Below are 15286 nucleotides of genomic sequence, written 5' to 3'. Positions count from 1 at the left end.
TCGGACTTTGGAGAAGCAACGTTTGACCTCGCGATCACCTGTGCGGAACACGCGATCATTAAGCGCGTTCCTTTCCCTCTCTCCTGTGATCTCCGCCGTTTCTTCCTTCCCATTGCTCTCTTTGTTGTTAGGTGAAACGAAAATGTAACCTTGTAGTCGTAATTTGTAAACCAAAGAGGACTTTGAATTTTTTGCGTATAAGGAATATAAGGACTGTTCATTGGGTTTGTGGTTTGGGATTGTTCCTTGGGGTCGCGGTGTTGGACGAGATATACGGTCGAACATCGGAACCCATACGGTCGATAATCGTAGCCGGTCCCTACGTGCCATTGTCTCCGGATCCTTCTCTGCTCACAGGCTGATTAAAATTCATAGAAAGTGCAAATTAACCGTGACGCTTACGGCCAGGTGTTCCTGTGTGCGAGGCAAGGATTCCATACGGATCCGATAGCCCGGTCGAATGCGTGACTAAACCTTCGTCCCCGTGCACGTTCGCCAGCTCGACCGTACGTGTTATGACTCTATTCGCCCACTTACTGGTCAGTGACGTTCGCGAGTCGTAAGATCGCGGCCAGTTCTGGCACGATTTACGAATGTTATATAACCAGGCTGGTCGAGACGCGTCAGTACCGCTGTCACGAATAATTATCTATAATTAAATGACGTAGCCCGCGCTGGATCGGTGAATTTATTTCGAATCCATTTGCCCGTCCATCAATGGCCACAGCCAGATGCCTGTAATTTCGTTCCGAATGGTTTCGTTTTTATTGGAACGTGCAACGTGTTTATCGAGATCCGCAGTATATTCTTGCTGATCGTGCAAGCGTTCCACTTAACGCCTTCTTTTATTCCTTCGGAACTTTGCTCGTGTTTCGAGCCATGTAAAATCATATTAGCCAGGTTTAAACGTTTCGGTACACCTTTTGAATACGCGTAGACCATCAGCATTACCAGCAGCAAGGTTTCTTCCTGTTTTTTATATTCCTTTTTTAATCTCTAACCCACATTGCCGCAGCGTTAGCTGGCTGACTTCGTAAACTAGCTACAACCTTGCACAAAGAACGGATCGGTATAGTAATCTTTCCTTGGGACAACAATGGCGTAACCATGTACTCTTAGCTACGCTCATTTCGACAAAGGGTTCGTTAGTTTCGTAAGCAAATATTTTCTCAGGTTTATCTGCGACAGCGTTAGTTCTATGATAACGCAGAGATTCGTCGTGTAAAGCGACTGCTACTTAAGGAATATCCTATTCTTGTTGCTGAGGTGATCTCTTTATTGCGAACGAGTGGATTAAGCAAACGAATGGCGACTCCTTTCGGCTGGTTGGTAACGACGAATATATCCACCGATAAGGATGTATCAAGATCGTTCTTAATATGTAACAACTTTTATATTCGAACTCGAGTCTCGTCGTTCTCCTTTTCTTCTTCTCGCGTGCGGCATGAAACGAAGACAACACGTTATTCCACGGTTGTAGCTCGTGCGAGATCACGCTGCAGATTTCTCCTTGGCAATCAGGGTCGTATTCCGCCTCCTTCTACGTGACTATCTCGAGCGAAGTAGCCTTGTTTCCGCCTCGTCCCTCTCGCCGCGTATTATACTATTACCTATCTCGCTAGCTGTTATGCAGACTCGACGTTAGACTGGTCAGTGGCGTGTTCGATCCGTGAAATTTCGTCCGCCGACTCAAAGGAGAAGCGTTCAACAAGTGTTGCACGCAAGGAATGGAGCACGGCATGTCATATTGTTACGGAGCAATGTCGTTGCACGGATTACTCGATGTTTCGAACGCCAGACGAGATCTGGCCTTGCCTTTCGGATAGAGAGAGAGAGAGAGAGAGAGAGAGAGAGAGAGAGAAGGAGAGAGAGAGAGAGAGCAAATTTAGTCAAACTGTTTTATCTAACGATGTAACCTTCGCTTAACCTAGGTTGTATATGTACGGAGAAGAAAACGAGGTCCGTAAATTTTCCGAATATTCTAATTCGTTTTGTGAAAAGTTCCAGACTGTAAATTAGATCTCGACATCTTGGAGATTTTCATTAGACTTCTAACCCTGGACATCTTTCTTTGTTAATTTGCAAGTTCGTTCATAATGGAAATCATTATTATATTTAAATCATAATTATTATAATTAAATTATAATTAAATTAATTATAATTAAATCGTTTATTAATATAAACTTTAATACATCGATTGTGACACGATTAATTGGAACAGCAGCGTAGGAGTCTGCAAGAAATTTCTGTCATTGTTAAGGTATAAATATCGATTAGAAGTTTTGGAGTATTTTTGTCCCTTTCGCGAAAGTTTAAAGATTCAATGCGACATTTGTGGCGTACTTGAGAGGATCAACGACGTCGAGTCTACAAAATTCTCAAGCAGAATGAGACTAATGTTCAACAAGTGTTGCATACATAGCTTGGAAAGCATACGTTACAATGGTACGCGGCCCATTAGTATCCCGTACATCTGTTCTGTTCCGAATGGAGGGCGTATAGCCGGGAAATGGAAGGCAGCGATATTAAGTACATTATTTTAGGTCCCGTTTCTCTTACTTGTTATGCCGGTGCCGTGCGACCGACACTCGGTATATGTATACTTCAGTTGCATTTACTACGAACACGCTCGAAACACCCATGGTCATCCACATGGCGTTAAATCCATAAAATTCAATTTACCTCCCCCTCTGATTCGGGAATAACGTTCAACAAGTATCGCGTGCAAGAATATCGTACGTTCAGCATCGCGACGCGGATGTAATTTTAGGTTAATGAAAAGTGGGAATAGGTGGTTATATTAAGGACATTATTTCGAGTCTCGTTCGCGTTGCCTCGTTTGCCATATCTGTGTGTTACGCACAGGAACATTAGTATTTAATTTACAAGACATTGAATACTATGGCTATTAAAACTATGAAACTTGTACGAAAGAAATCAAAATGAAGTTTGGCGTTTTAATTTGCCATAATTTATTGCAACTATTTTAATAATAACATTAATAACAGAGCTATCGATTATTGAAGTACGAAACTCGTATCGAAAAGATCAAAAGGAAAGTTAGTGTTTTAATTTATGATAAGCTTAACATCAGAGCTAGCAGTTTCTGGAGTATGGAACTTATACCAAAAAAGATCAAAGTGAAAGTCGACGTTTTAATTATTCGCGAGAGGTTCAACACTAAAAGTATAAAACTTGCATCAAAGGAATTCAAATGCAAGGTGTATGGAAAAATATATGATTCAAGCTAAGCCATATACTGTAACAAACATTCCGCAAGATTCTAAACCCCTGTATGTATATCTATAAAATTTTTACGATAAATTACGAGTCTGGTAGCCCGGATATTAAATACGATTCTTAATGTTAAATCTATCAAATCGTACAAGCATTACGTTCTCGTGAAAATCTCAAAGAGTAATCGAAATAGCAATGAATTATCGAGTTTCTCCGATCGTTGATAGTGGAAAGCATCTAGCAAAGGAAAACGTTGGGTGAAATCGTTAGGCAAATTATTAGGAATCCTGCTGTGAGGTTTCTTATCGACTCTTCATTATGAGAATCTTGTGTAGCATGTAGCAACGATACAACGCGAATGAGAAACATTGTAGCCACTGATAGAAATTACTCGATACCTGATCTACGTGTAACACCAGCCATGTTATTTTCAAATGGTGTAGTAAGCAAGTTTTATGTTATATTGCAACAACTGTACAACGTTTCGGGTCATCTTGAACGATCCGCGATGCGCGTTGATTAACATAAGTGTTGCATGGTTGGTATGTTTTACGGCGTTTGTGAACGAACATTTCGATCGATTCGAACCGCGTGTTGTTTCGTGATGTTCAGAAAGACTTATTTGTATTGCGCAATCTGGTAAGATGGAAGGTTCGTTTGACTCAACGTCTTTAAATCAACAACGTCGTTTGCAATACCTCGTAAATCGCCTACTGGATAATTAAAGTTTAAGTATCGTAATTAAGTTATATGAAACTTAATTTGTTTAATTAAATTAAATCTCTGTACCGTCGTAGCTATGTTTTAATACGGTTATTATATTTATCGCAAAAGAAACTATCAAACTTTATCTCGTAATTATCATCCATAAAGGACGACAACATTCGTTTATATTAATCTACAATTTTATCAATTCTATCACAGTAATCGAATTATCCGATAACGATCATTCAGGCCGTCTGATTAATGGTGTATTTATGAATCATCGAAACGAGAGTGATTAATTTGGTGAGGAAAGGGGCTCGTCGTGAGTGTGATTCTCGGTTTAGCGTTGGTAACCGGGTGTTATCGCGGGTGTCTCGCGTGTCGCAAGGTCGTAACGCCGACTCGGCAGTTTTGCAATTTGCGTTAAGCACGATGGCGAGCGAGCGTAACAACGCCTCGCATTTAGCAAGCTTTTTGTCGTGAACCATTATCGGCTGGATCGATCCGTCGGACACATTGTGATTAGTTTCGTTCAAGTATCCACAGGTGAACTCTGCTTCGGGCTCTGAATTGGCAATACATATATCGGGCGATTTTAGAAACACAGTTCCACTTATATAATACATATATTTATATGTATAATAACGATTTCTTCTGATCTCGGTTTCAAAAGCGACCGTAAACCGGCTTGGTTGTTGTAAATTTAGCGATGCATCAGTTAATCGGCTTCGGCTTCTCTCGGTTGGATATATGTTTGTTATACCGCAAGAAATTACCACTGGAAAGGACTCTCGCTGTTCCTTTGGCCGTGTTCAGGCTACTACATGCTACGATTCTATCCAGAATCCACATAGAATTACGTAACAAGGAAATTAGATAGCACATCGACAAGATACAGCCGCCGTGTGCTGGTTCGCTTATTGGTTTCGAGAAGCGAAACGGGTCTCGTTAATACGAGAAACCCATTACGCTGTAACTTATTTACCTGAACAACGAGGCCTGGTTGGAGGAATATTCCACGTGAAACGCCGCGACCAGCGATGTATAATGTTTTCCCACAATCCGACGAGGGCCCCTGCTGTCCGATCCAACTGCACGATACATTTCGGTGTCGAGGATCGTCGAACGCGTCAAGGTGGATCACGCGATCCATAATTTGCTCAAAATCCCATCTCTTTTTCTTGTCCTTCTTTCCTTTCTTTTTCAATCTGTTTTAATGCAGGCGAATTATCCGTGAATTTTGTTTATCGCATTATCGAAGGCCAGATACATACGTAGCTACGATATGCTGGTTAAAACGGACGATTGAGTGCAACGCGATCGAATGTCGAAACCTGTGATACCGGGCGGCAGTTTATAAATATGCGATCAGAGAAATTGCATTTTCTTCGTTGCGTCACGATGCATCAAGCGAGCGTCTTAACGAGCCGCCACAGTGATCCGCGATAATTCTTTACGGTGCATGATAATTACATGTGACGAAGATGATAATAAGTACGGTTAATAAAAAATATTATCTTGGATTCTTCGTATGAAAACATTTCGAAAATAAGAAGAAGAGGTAGTTGGACATCGGCACTCAGCTCTTACATCACGAATAACTCTCAGGTGTCGGTAGACAAAACGGTGCATGTATTTCAATCGTGAGTCCCGTGGCGAACCCGATCGTTTTGATTTATCCTGATTTCATTAAATTCTAATGGCCGCTGGCACGTGAGACGATCATTTTATCGCCCCTTATATCCGCGAGGCCCTGACCATCCTTATATCTCGAAGACAAAGTACACGTATCAGAAATGCATAGCAACGTGCACCGGCATACGGTAGCACGGCACGACATTAATAATTCATAGCGGTGCGAACGGGGTAGAGTTAGGCTTTGGGGAATTATAAATATTTAGATCGTTCTGGAGATCGCCGCGAAGAAATGCTGAAACGCCGTTTTCTGCCCTTTCTTCCGTGCTTTCCTTTTCTCTCTCTCCTTGCTTCTTTCGTTTCCATGCCCGATAAACCTCGCCGTTATGCCGTGGATACATTGTGCGTGCGTGACTATACTCCTTCTTACTCTCTTATATCCTGATTATCGATCTTCTTCTTCCTCTTGTAAGAACGTCGAGCTGCAGTCGGATTTTTACTCGTTAAATGTAAAATGATATAAAATGCCCGGAGATTACGCAGGAAGAACACGATAGGTCATATTTCTTATCTTTTGCAAGAAAGTTTATTGAAAATTCAGTAAGTGTGACGTCCGTCGATCACATGCCATGAATATTGTTTTTACATTTGGTTTTTAAATTATAGTCGTATTATAATCTATTTTTCGTTACGCAGTTCTGTTCATGAATTTTGTCCCGCGAACGATCTCTCGAAATGGCATCGGCCTACCGAGAATCGAGAAAGGACGCGCGCATATTAAAAATCGGAAACGATGAACGCGGCCGTTGTTTGGCGTATCGAGTACCAACGATCGATGGTTCGGGGGAAAAGGCCTTCGAGTGGATTTCGGAAAAGAGGGGACCAGGAAGTGAAAAAAAAAAGGAAAAAATGGGCATTGTGCGGGGGATTTCAGCGGGACAGAATTACCGAGTCGTGTACCGGGAAATGATCCGCCACAGGCGTTCTCCGCACTTTACGCAATAGGAAAACGCGCGTTACTGGCGCGTTTCGGTGCGTGGGATCGAATTCTTTGCTGTGGGAGCTTTTTATTACTCGACTAATGCCGCGACTAGAACCCGGCGATTTACGCAATTCCGCTTTGTACAAAGTGGAACGCATCTTATCTGCTTAGAAACTACTACTATATAGTTGTATCGTGCCTGAACACATGTTTAGGGTAGAGTAAAGTTATTCGAGGTAGGATATTTAAGTCGCGCTATGTAATTTGTCGTGTAAGTCGCGAATTTTAAAATACTATCTTTTCTTGTTTCGTTATATTATCCTTAAGATGTTGCGACTGATCCTTTCGCTCTTCTTTGCTTTTGTTTTTCCATTTATTTGTTATTCATCCACCGTATATCGATTAACGACAAGTTACAGCCATACCTCGACCTTACGCTATAATCATTTCGTCTTACTTCGCTACTTTTTCACGACGTATTTTATTTAAGTCACTGTAATGAAGATCCGTAATTATTGGGATTTTCAATCCATCCTGACATTATATACAATATACAGTAATATACACGTTCCCGATTACCAGGGGTGTGTTCAAACTATTATCTTTATTAGATATTAAAGAAATTATCTGACAGGTGATTACACGGTAGAAGAACAGGTTTTATTGTTGAATCAGTGTTTTTTCGATATCGGGCTATTCCACATTGACGTGTTCCAATCACAGCTGTAATGCGGTGAAATCGACGTCGACTTTCTTCCGTCGAGAACAGCGAATGCACCCCTTTTTATCCTCTCCACGACACCAATGGGCTCGTTCTCTCCCCTTCTCGATAAGTTGCAACGTTCACGCGACCTCTCTTATTTCCTGACCCCGGTAGCCTTGACCTAGACCTTCTCTCGCGGGGGTCGATCAATCAATGAGAAGACTGGCGCAGCCTGACATCGACTAATTGCGTAAATGGTCCGATAGCAATGTTTGTTCCAAGTATTTTCAAGCTGAATCGTGCAGGTCTATGAAACTGTTTTGCCTCATGAAATTTTTACGTTGGCGAAGTCACGATCAGAACGGTTGGATCGATCAACGTTTGCAACAGCGATGTTCCATCGACATTTACAACGACGATGTAAATCGACGTGTAAATGACGATCGATTCGTAGCGTTGAAACGAGAGCTACGACGAACGAGTAGCATCGACATCTAAACGGTAACAAACGATTCGAGCAGAAATTAACCGATACAATGCGACGCTGATTACGCGGTTGAAGTTTAGTTCTTCTCGGTAGGGTTACCGGCTTTCAATTGTTCGTTACGTAATGATTCGATCGACGATAATCTACTCGCAGCTCCGCGGCCGCGAGGAGAAGTGCTTCCCTATTAGCTTTCGGTTACGTTGCGAGCGCGTTACCTTTGCCTCCGATGGATATTAAGTCGATCGATGACGATTAAGCTGCCGGGTAAATTGAAATTCAATAAGCGGCCACCGTCAAATCAATAGTGGAATGGGAAGCTTTCGTTGTTCCGATTCATTTGCATTTTGTTCAACTCCTTTGCCGTTCCTATTTAAATATCCATTAACACGTTCTGTGTTTCGTGGGTCACTCGTGATCCATGATCTTGTTTCCAAGTTCTTTGATCATTTGCTTGTGAGACGAAACTAAATTACGTTAATTATTGCGATATTTTGTACATTAACGTTTTTCTTTGCAATAATTGCACTGCGTTTGTACCAATTTATATTACTCTAAACACGATTAAAAAATTGCAACATAAATAAAGATTTATTGATTTATTGGTTGATTAAATAAAGGTTCATAAGGTAATTTGTGCTCTAAATATTATAACAAGTAGTTTGAACGATTTACACGTTATGCGCCTTCTATGCATATTTGCGCGTTGAAATTTTTCCTAAAAGTACGAACATCCGCGATGTCATAGCAAGTTATGCCACTTGTGATCTACGCGAATTGAAGAATAAATTACGTAATTGGTGCAGCAGAGACTATGTTAATGTAACGTAATTTTCGTTGATCTTTTTTCAGACGTCCAATGGATTAGTGTCACTACGTCGGTGAACAGAGGTGGAATCGAGGACAGTCCATTCCAATTGGAATTTCGAAGACGTTTCAACGGCTAGAGATCGTTTGCAACGATGTAAAGAACAATGTAACACCGTTGCCGTTCAGCTAACCGCGACACACGTGTGGAACGAGAAAAACAAGGGAGAAAAAAGATTGGGAACGAATTGGGAAGTTTTGGTTCCTCGAAAACAAGGCGCCCGATCGATCGTTTCCTTTCGAAGGTGCGCTCGCTGGGATCACCCGGCTTTCTTTTTCTTTCTTCTCCCTGGAAACGAACCTCAATCGTGCTAGATCGCCACACGATCGCTCGACAGTCGACACCGCCTACTTTCTATCGCCCTGGAACGACTCCCGAGGTGCACCGCTAGTAAAATCCTCGAGAAACGAGTTTTACGGCCGATTCTCACAGCGAAACGCGACGAAACGACCGTAATTACCCGAGGATAGTACAGTGAGTCTCTCCATCGACTTCTTTCCACTCTTTTTCCTTTTTTCTTTTTTCCTTGTTTCTTCGTTTCCTTTGTTCAACCGTAGTCGATTCTACGAAAGAACTGGAATACGGTTGATAATCGATTAACCGTAAACGGATCGATCGGATTGGTAACCGAGGCAAAAGAAATTCGGACGGAACAGTCAGTCAGTGACTCTAAACAACGAGCTCGTGTGGCGAACTTATGCGAATCTCGTTTCAAAGCTCGTTACAAAACGAGTTTTCTTGTTTTCAGCTTTATTACACAGTCTTTATCGTGAAAGCTCGTAACAAGAGGATAATATCGAGAGTGAACAAGGACACGGCGGTGATCTGAGGGAAGCTAGACGGGTTCACGCTTGTATCATAAGCAGATTAGATTAGATTAAATTAAATATCGAACGCTTTTGATTTGTCGTCGGGATCAAGGCGAACGTACTTTTACCTATATCGTGCATACGTGGTATAGCCTGAGATACGTGCGTTAACAGCCGCGTATAAAGTGAGAGAATTCGAGTAGACAGAGGGAAGTACATATATATACAAATATATATACACATATAGGAGTAGAATCGACGAAAGAAAGTAAGACGAGATGTACAGAGATCCGAACAGTTCTTCGGGAAGCGGCACCTCCACAAAGGACGACGAGGTCGAGATCGTTAGCAGATTTTTAGCGCCTTTGTGTGCGAGAGATGAAACTGCCAGAAACATCGCTCTGGCGGCGGCTAGGAACACGGTCGAGGGATGGCTTGGAGGGGTTGGTAGTCCAAATCACTGGGACGACACCGGTGAGATGGAGGATCCGGAGAACGTAGGGGGAAAGTTCAAGAGCCAAGATGGAAGGTGAGCCCGCATGTTACATATATACATATGTATTTTGCACCGATATGCCTTGATAAAACTTTGCGTGTCGATATTCAGAATATCTCTGATTTCTACGTACGTGTGTTCCGTGTGATATACAGTAATAATATATCATCGTATCGAATAGAACGATATAACGTCGTCCATAAATTTTAGATACTGTAATAAAACAGTGTATGAATTACATATAATATAATTCAGTTCTTTTAAATAGAATCTTATACTCGAGGCAGCTCTAGGAAAATAGAAATCAAACGATAATATTATAGTACATAGCGTGTTCATAAGTTTCGAACGTCTACATGGTAAGAAAGATTTATTATCCAATATAATATAACGAGTCAGGATTCATTAAACGGCCAGAGAAAACTCACGAGTCACCCGAGGCTCACCCATTCACTTCCGCGCGAATTTTTCTCCGCTGTATCTAAGCTTCGTGGCGCGCTAATAGAAACTTCATAACCTTTCACGCGAAGATACGACATGAACATCGAGCGCTCCCCGACCAAATCGGCTCCAAAGAATGTCCAGCCCTCTCTGCAGCAGCCGCTGCTTCAAGATTCCTTCAGGACGGAGGGTTTCTTCCCTCAGAGCGTCACGGAGAATCCCGCTTTCCTGGAGGACAACAGTCTCGAATGCTCCGAGAGATATCCATCGGGTTCCTTCGATTGCGTCGACGGCCGACTTGGGAACGAAACGGGCTACGGTACGCCAAACGAGAGGAGAAGATACGGGGGTGACGTGGAGAGTTACAGGTCCGGGCATTCGACATCGTCCGACGAGGGGAAGGGTTTCAAGATCGAGCCTCACGACAGATTTCTAAGGTTTAAGGATAATTCAGAGACCCGATTCGGATCGAGCAGCGAGAGCGAGAGAAAATACCTTGGCTCGTCGTCGAACGAGAGGTTGAACGAAGTGAGTCTAGAGGATAGACCAAGAACGAAGAACTACGTGAAGGTGAAAGGCGCGAAACAAAAGCAATTGGAGGATGACGAGTTGGATTCCGACATCAGGATTTACGGGAAGAGCCCGAAATTCGACGAGAACTTGGGCGCGAATTTCGACCGCAGGAATTTAAACTTCCGCCCGAAGGGTGACATTCTGCCGCGCGATCGCCGGTGTTATGACAGCGTGGACGACGTTTCTTTCGACGAGACGGAGATGACGATCAGGAATCGCGACGGAGTAGTTTTCAATACTCTGGATGGTTTCGAGAATGAGAATGCCAATGAAATTTATCACAGACAAGACGATAATCGTACGGAGGATACGAAGTTGAAGAATTTCGAAATTTACGCAGACGAATCTTTGGACGATGGTCGACATCGTTGCACGCGTGCCGAATTACCGCAGGAATACTTGCGTAAGAACGAAGAACGGAAGTTTAGCGCGGGTCAGATCAAAAGACCGCTCTCGCAGGACGAAGATGTCTCTTCGAAGAGCGGCAGGGTGCTGGAGAGTCCCGACGTCACTCCCGGGGACGTTGGCAGGATGCTTAATCTGGGAAATGCTCTGGATGGTCCGAGGCAAGCTCAGGCGAATAAGTACTTGAGCCTGGTGACGCTACATCTACCGGTAATATTGAGGCTCAGCGTGAACTGCCCCTTCCAGAATGTTAGGATCAAATGCGCCGAGATCCTGGAGATGGTTAAGGTGAGCGTATATTAAATCTTTAATCACGTAGCCTCTAGTAATCGAGTATGATCGGTATTCTGTATAGCGATAATAATTTCGCCAAGCTTACGAACTTTCGAAACGATGAAGTTAAATAAAGCCGAGATAAAATTAAAGATGGAAACTTATTTAGGATAAGTTGGATTTAGGATATTCTTTCTTTCTCCAAACTAAACGATGAGTCATTCGTTTTATGAGTACCCATCCGAACGTCTCGCTATAATTATTTAGAAACGGTATACGTGGAACAGTATGTATTACGTTTCTTAGAGTCTCTTGTAAATAAACGTCCGGTATGGTCACTTCATTTTGAGAAAGGGTTATTTTTATTTTCTCGAACGTCGAAAATAGTATGTATGTTCGCTTTCGCGCAAATTTTGCCAATGTTATACTCCTTGGACCGCGAATCGGCAAGAACTGATACGTTGCGTTAATGGAGTTATTTTAACTGTCTATTTATGGAACAGCGTCGAACCGTGGCCTAAAAATATGTCAGCCATTTTGACTTGCTCGTTGCATGGGGCTAAACATGTGTAAGTCGGCTATGCTATTTGTAGTCACGGCTTTTTGGAAGTCCTTTTTACAATCGATATAGCAAGCCTACTGTGTAAAGCCTGATCGATAGTTTCGTATGACTTATATAAAATACATGCAGATCATAAAACAAAGTTTAGCGACGTGAAACATACTCTTCAGTCGAATTCCAAGATGTACGATAATTTTTTTTTTTCTATGAATATATTGTTTAATATATTTTCTATAAAATGCAATCAAGCGTATCGTGGTTAAATATCTTTTTATTTTTTAAATGCGAAAACAGAAAAAAAAGTTTCGCCCAACGTGGGGCTCGAACCCACGACCCTGAGATTAAGAGTCTCATGCTCTACCGACTGAGCTAGCCGGGCGTTCAAGAAACAGTTTTGATTTACTGCAAGTTTAGTCGTTTTTATGAAATTTCAAATATTTGAAATATTTATTGCAGGATAGAGGACTTCCAGTTCCGGTGCCGGCTTTCGATGGACCCAGTGCCTTCGTCCCTACGTCCGAGGTAAGTACTTTTATAAAGTGTTCTTTGCATCGTTTCGTTCTTTCAATATTTTGTCAACTATTTTTATTTTCATAACATTGCAACGAAATTGATCGATCAACGATGGTATCAGATGTATGAAATGTTCGAAGGTTCGAACTTATGAAATATGCAAGAGGTTCGTTGAGAATTTAAAAAACGATTGATACGTAGCTATGCGGTTTTTTAATGAAATTTACATATGAAATATTAGGGCAAGAAAAACAAAACCATTATAGTCAGTTTAATCTGGGACATCGAATTGGCGCTCGTAGCGCCGATAAGTTTTGCCTTATGATTGGTAGTTGTCGGTAAAAACGAGTCTCACGATTGGTTGAGAGGAAGACGATGCCACGGGCTGGTTCACGTTTACTTGTCCCCTGGTAACCTTCAATTTAGTCTAATTAAGAGCAATTAGGTACTTAGTCTCGGTGCTTAAATTGCAATTCTCTGCAACATGTCAGTTAAAGGAACCTTCTTTATCAACCAATCTATAAGTATTTAATTCAATTATTTTTATGAAAATAACATGGAATTATTGACATTTATATCAAGATCTTTACATTAACGTAATTATCAAATTTCCGTATTTTTTACATTGGTAATTAAATGTACGTCGATAATCTATTTAACTTTTCGTTTTCATAATACGAATTCATTTTATTGTTCGAACATATTTTGCATGTTGACCAATGTATTAACGATTGTTTAAATTACTTATTTAAAGGCTGTACAAACTGTTTCCTGCGGTAACCGATAGATGGCGTTATGCGCGGGTGTTCATTGCGTGCAAATTGTCGAGACAATTACATTCATTTAGCGGGATAAATTACAAAATTGAATACGCTTTAAACGATCCAGGTTGTTTTCAAATATTTTTATTCTTATCTATCTGAAAGTGGATCTGAATTAATCTTCTTATATGTGTATTGCTAAAATCACCGTGTACATAACTAATACGTGATTAGATAATAGAAAGAATAATGTTTTCGGTATGTAGTTCTGATAAGAACCATTTGTTTGAATAATAGAAATATGCGCGTGAATTTGTAAAGGGAGAATACACGAATGGAATCGTAGCTTTGCAGGTGTTTCCAATGACGAATCTTACGATCTATACATCTGATAAATCATGTTTATCATAACGTATCAAATAATTTTGCGCCTGGATGAAACATCATAACATGTTATTACGTACGTTGTTATTATTATACAATTTATTTTCGCCAATTGCATCGAATGTACGTTCTTCGATGTCGTGTCACGATTCAAATCCCTTTCTTACGGTATTTCGCATGAAAGTGAATTTTTACTTCGCGTCATTTAATATTTTTGTTACCTATGTTTTGTGCGTTTGTCACTGAAGAGAAATAAAAAATATAAAGCAGGTAAGTGTAAAATAAAGTATCTTACAATCTTTACGAATACCATAAGTTCCAACTTAATGTTAATGTTATTTTCCATCTTTTTTATCTTTCGATATTCGAAAATGTAAATTTCCGGTATTACAAAGTTCTCTGTTTTTTTAACGTTTTCGAATATGCTAATATACAAAGGCATCATTGCTTTTTTACATACTGTATTATACATATGTATAGGCATGATATTTGCAACTTTGAAATCATTAATGTTTTACGTAAATCTACCTCTAGGCTACGTGTATAAACCTTTCCGATATTCGCGTGGTAACGCAGCTCTCATTATTCAGTGCGTTGAAACGAATATATAAGCTGTATTCTGCAGACATTGGCTCAAATCGAAAAGTCAGACGTTTCTTTCTATTTGCTTTGCTTTTCATCGCTATATTTGCACTTACTGTAATTACAGCCATAAACGTTAATCCTTACTTTATGGTTTCTTTTATGGCTACATTCATCAAACTTAACAGTCGCTCTTCAAACATTTTGATTACATACCGTATAACGTAGGATTCATTCACACCAATATCATACATAATTAATTAATGAAATTAATCGCAATATTCAATTCGAACATGGTCCTTATTCGTACCGGATCTTCTACACTTTGTCACCTGGTTGATTCGATATCGTAAGACAAGCGGTAAAAGGTGAGACACGCAGCTTTATACGTTTCTTATCACGTGGTAATCGATAACACGCCTTCCGGTTCGCACGACTCCACAGCTTCGTTCACCGATCGAGTTCCTCGGATCGAAAAATTCTGGAGGAAAAGCGTGCACACGAATTCCGGATCGCTCCCTCGGAGTTAGCCAATCTCACGTGCTTGTGCAGCGGAATTCAGCTAGTGGTGCATCGAGCCAAGTTCAAACCGCCCTGAATTTCTAACATGGTATGCGATTTCTGCGGTATCTTGGAGAGATGCCCAAAGTTTGGTAAGAGAAAGAGGCAACGAACGGGTGTCGGAAGGTAGGATAGAGAGGAAAAGAGCGATGGGGGCTCAGAGGAATCCTGGTCAGGTCATTGCAAGTCGTAACTCGGTCCAGCAACCGCAAGTGGCTGCAAGTGTCTCGTATACAAGCTCCATTAAGGATCTAATTGAATCTCTTTCTTGTCGTTTTATTTTTCGGCCTTCTCTCCGCTCACTCTGCTATC

At 41.2% G+C, this 15286-nt stretch overlaps 1 protein-coding gene and 1 non-coding gene across 3 annotated transcripts in view; one reads left to right on the top strand and one right to left on the bottom strand.

Annotated features, from left to right (window-relative positions):
* Sesn (Sestrin) overlaps positions 1-15286 on the top strand; it is a 150918-nt gene that overhangs the window by 12913 nt on the left and 122719 nt on the right. For both annotated transcript variants that reach the window (XM_072009489.1, XM_072009488.1), the window contains exons 2-5: positions 8599-8858; positions 9363-9952; positions 10450-11626; positions 12630-12695. In XM_072009489.1, the coding sequence (XP_071865590.1) occupies positions 9702-9952; positions 10450-11626; positions 12630-12695 (1494 nt within the window). In that variant the 5' untranslated portion in view covers positions 8599-8858; positions 9363-9701. The remainder of the gene's footprint in view (positions 1-8598; positions 8859-9362; positions 9953-10449; positions 11627-12629; positions 12696-15286) is intronic.
* Positions 12480-12552, bottom strand: Trnak-cuu (transfer RNA lysine (anticodon CUU)). The gene has a single exon. It is a non-coding gene; the product is annotated as a tRNA-Lys (tRNA).

The sequence above is a fragment of the Bombus fervidus genome, chromosome 8 (genome assembly GCF_041682495.2).
Source record: "Bombus fervidus isolate BK054 chromosome 8, iyBomFerv1, whole genome shotgun sequence".
Lineage (NCBI taxonomy): Eukaryota > Metazoa > Arthropoda > Insecta > Hymenoptera > Apidae > Bombus > Bombus fervidus.
This window is presented reverse-complemented; position numbering and strand designations above follow the sequence as displayed.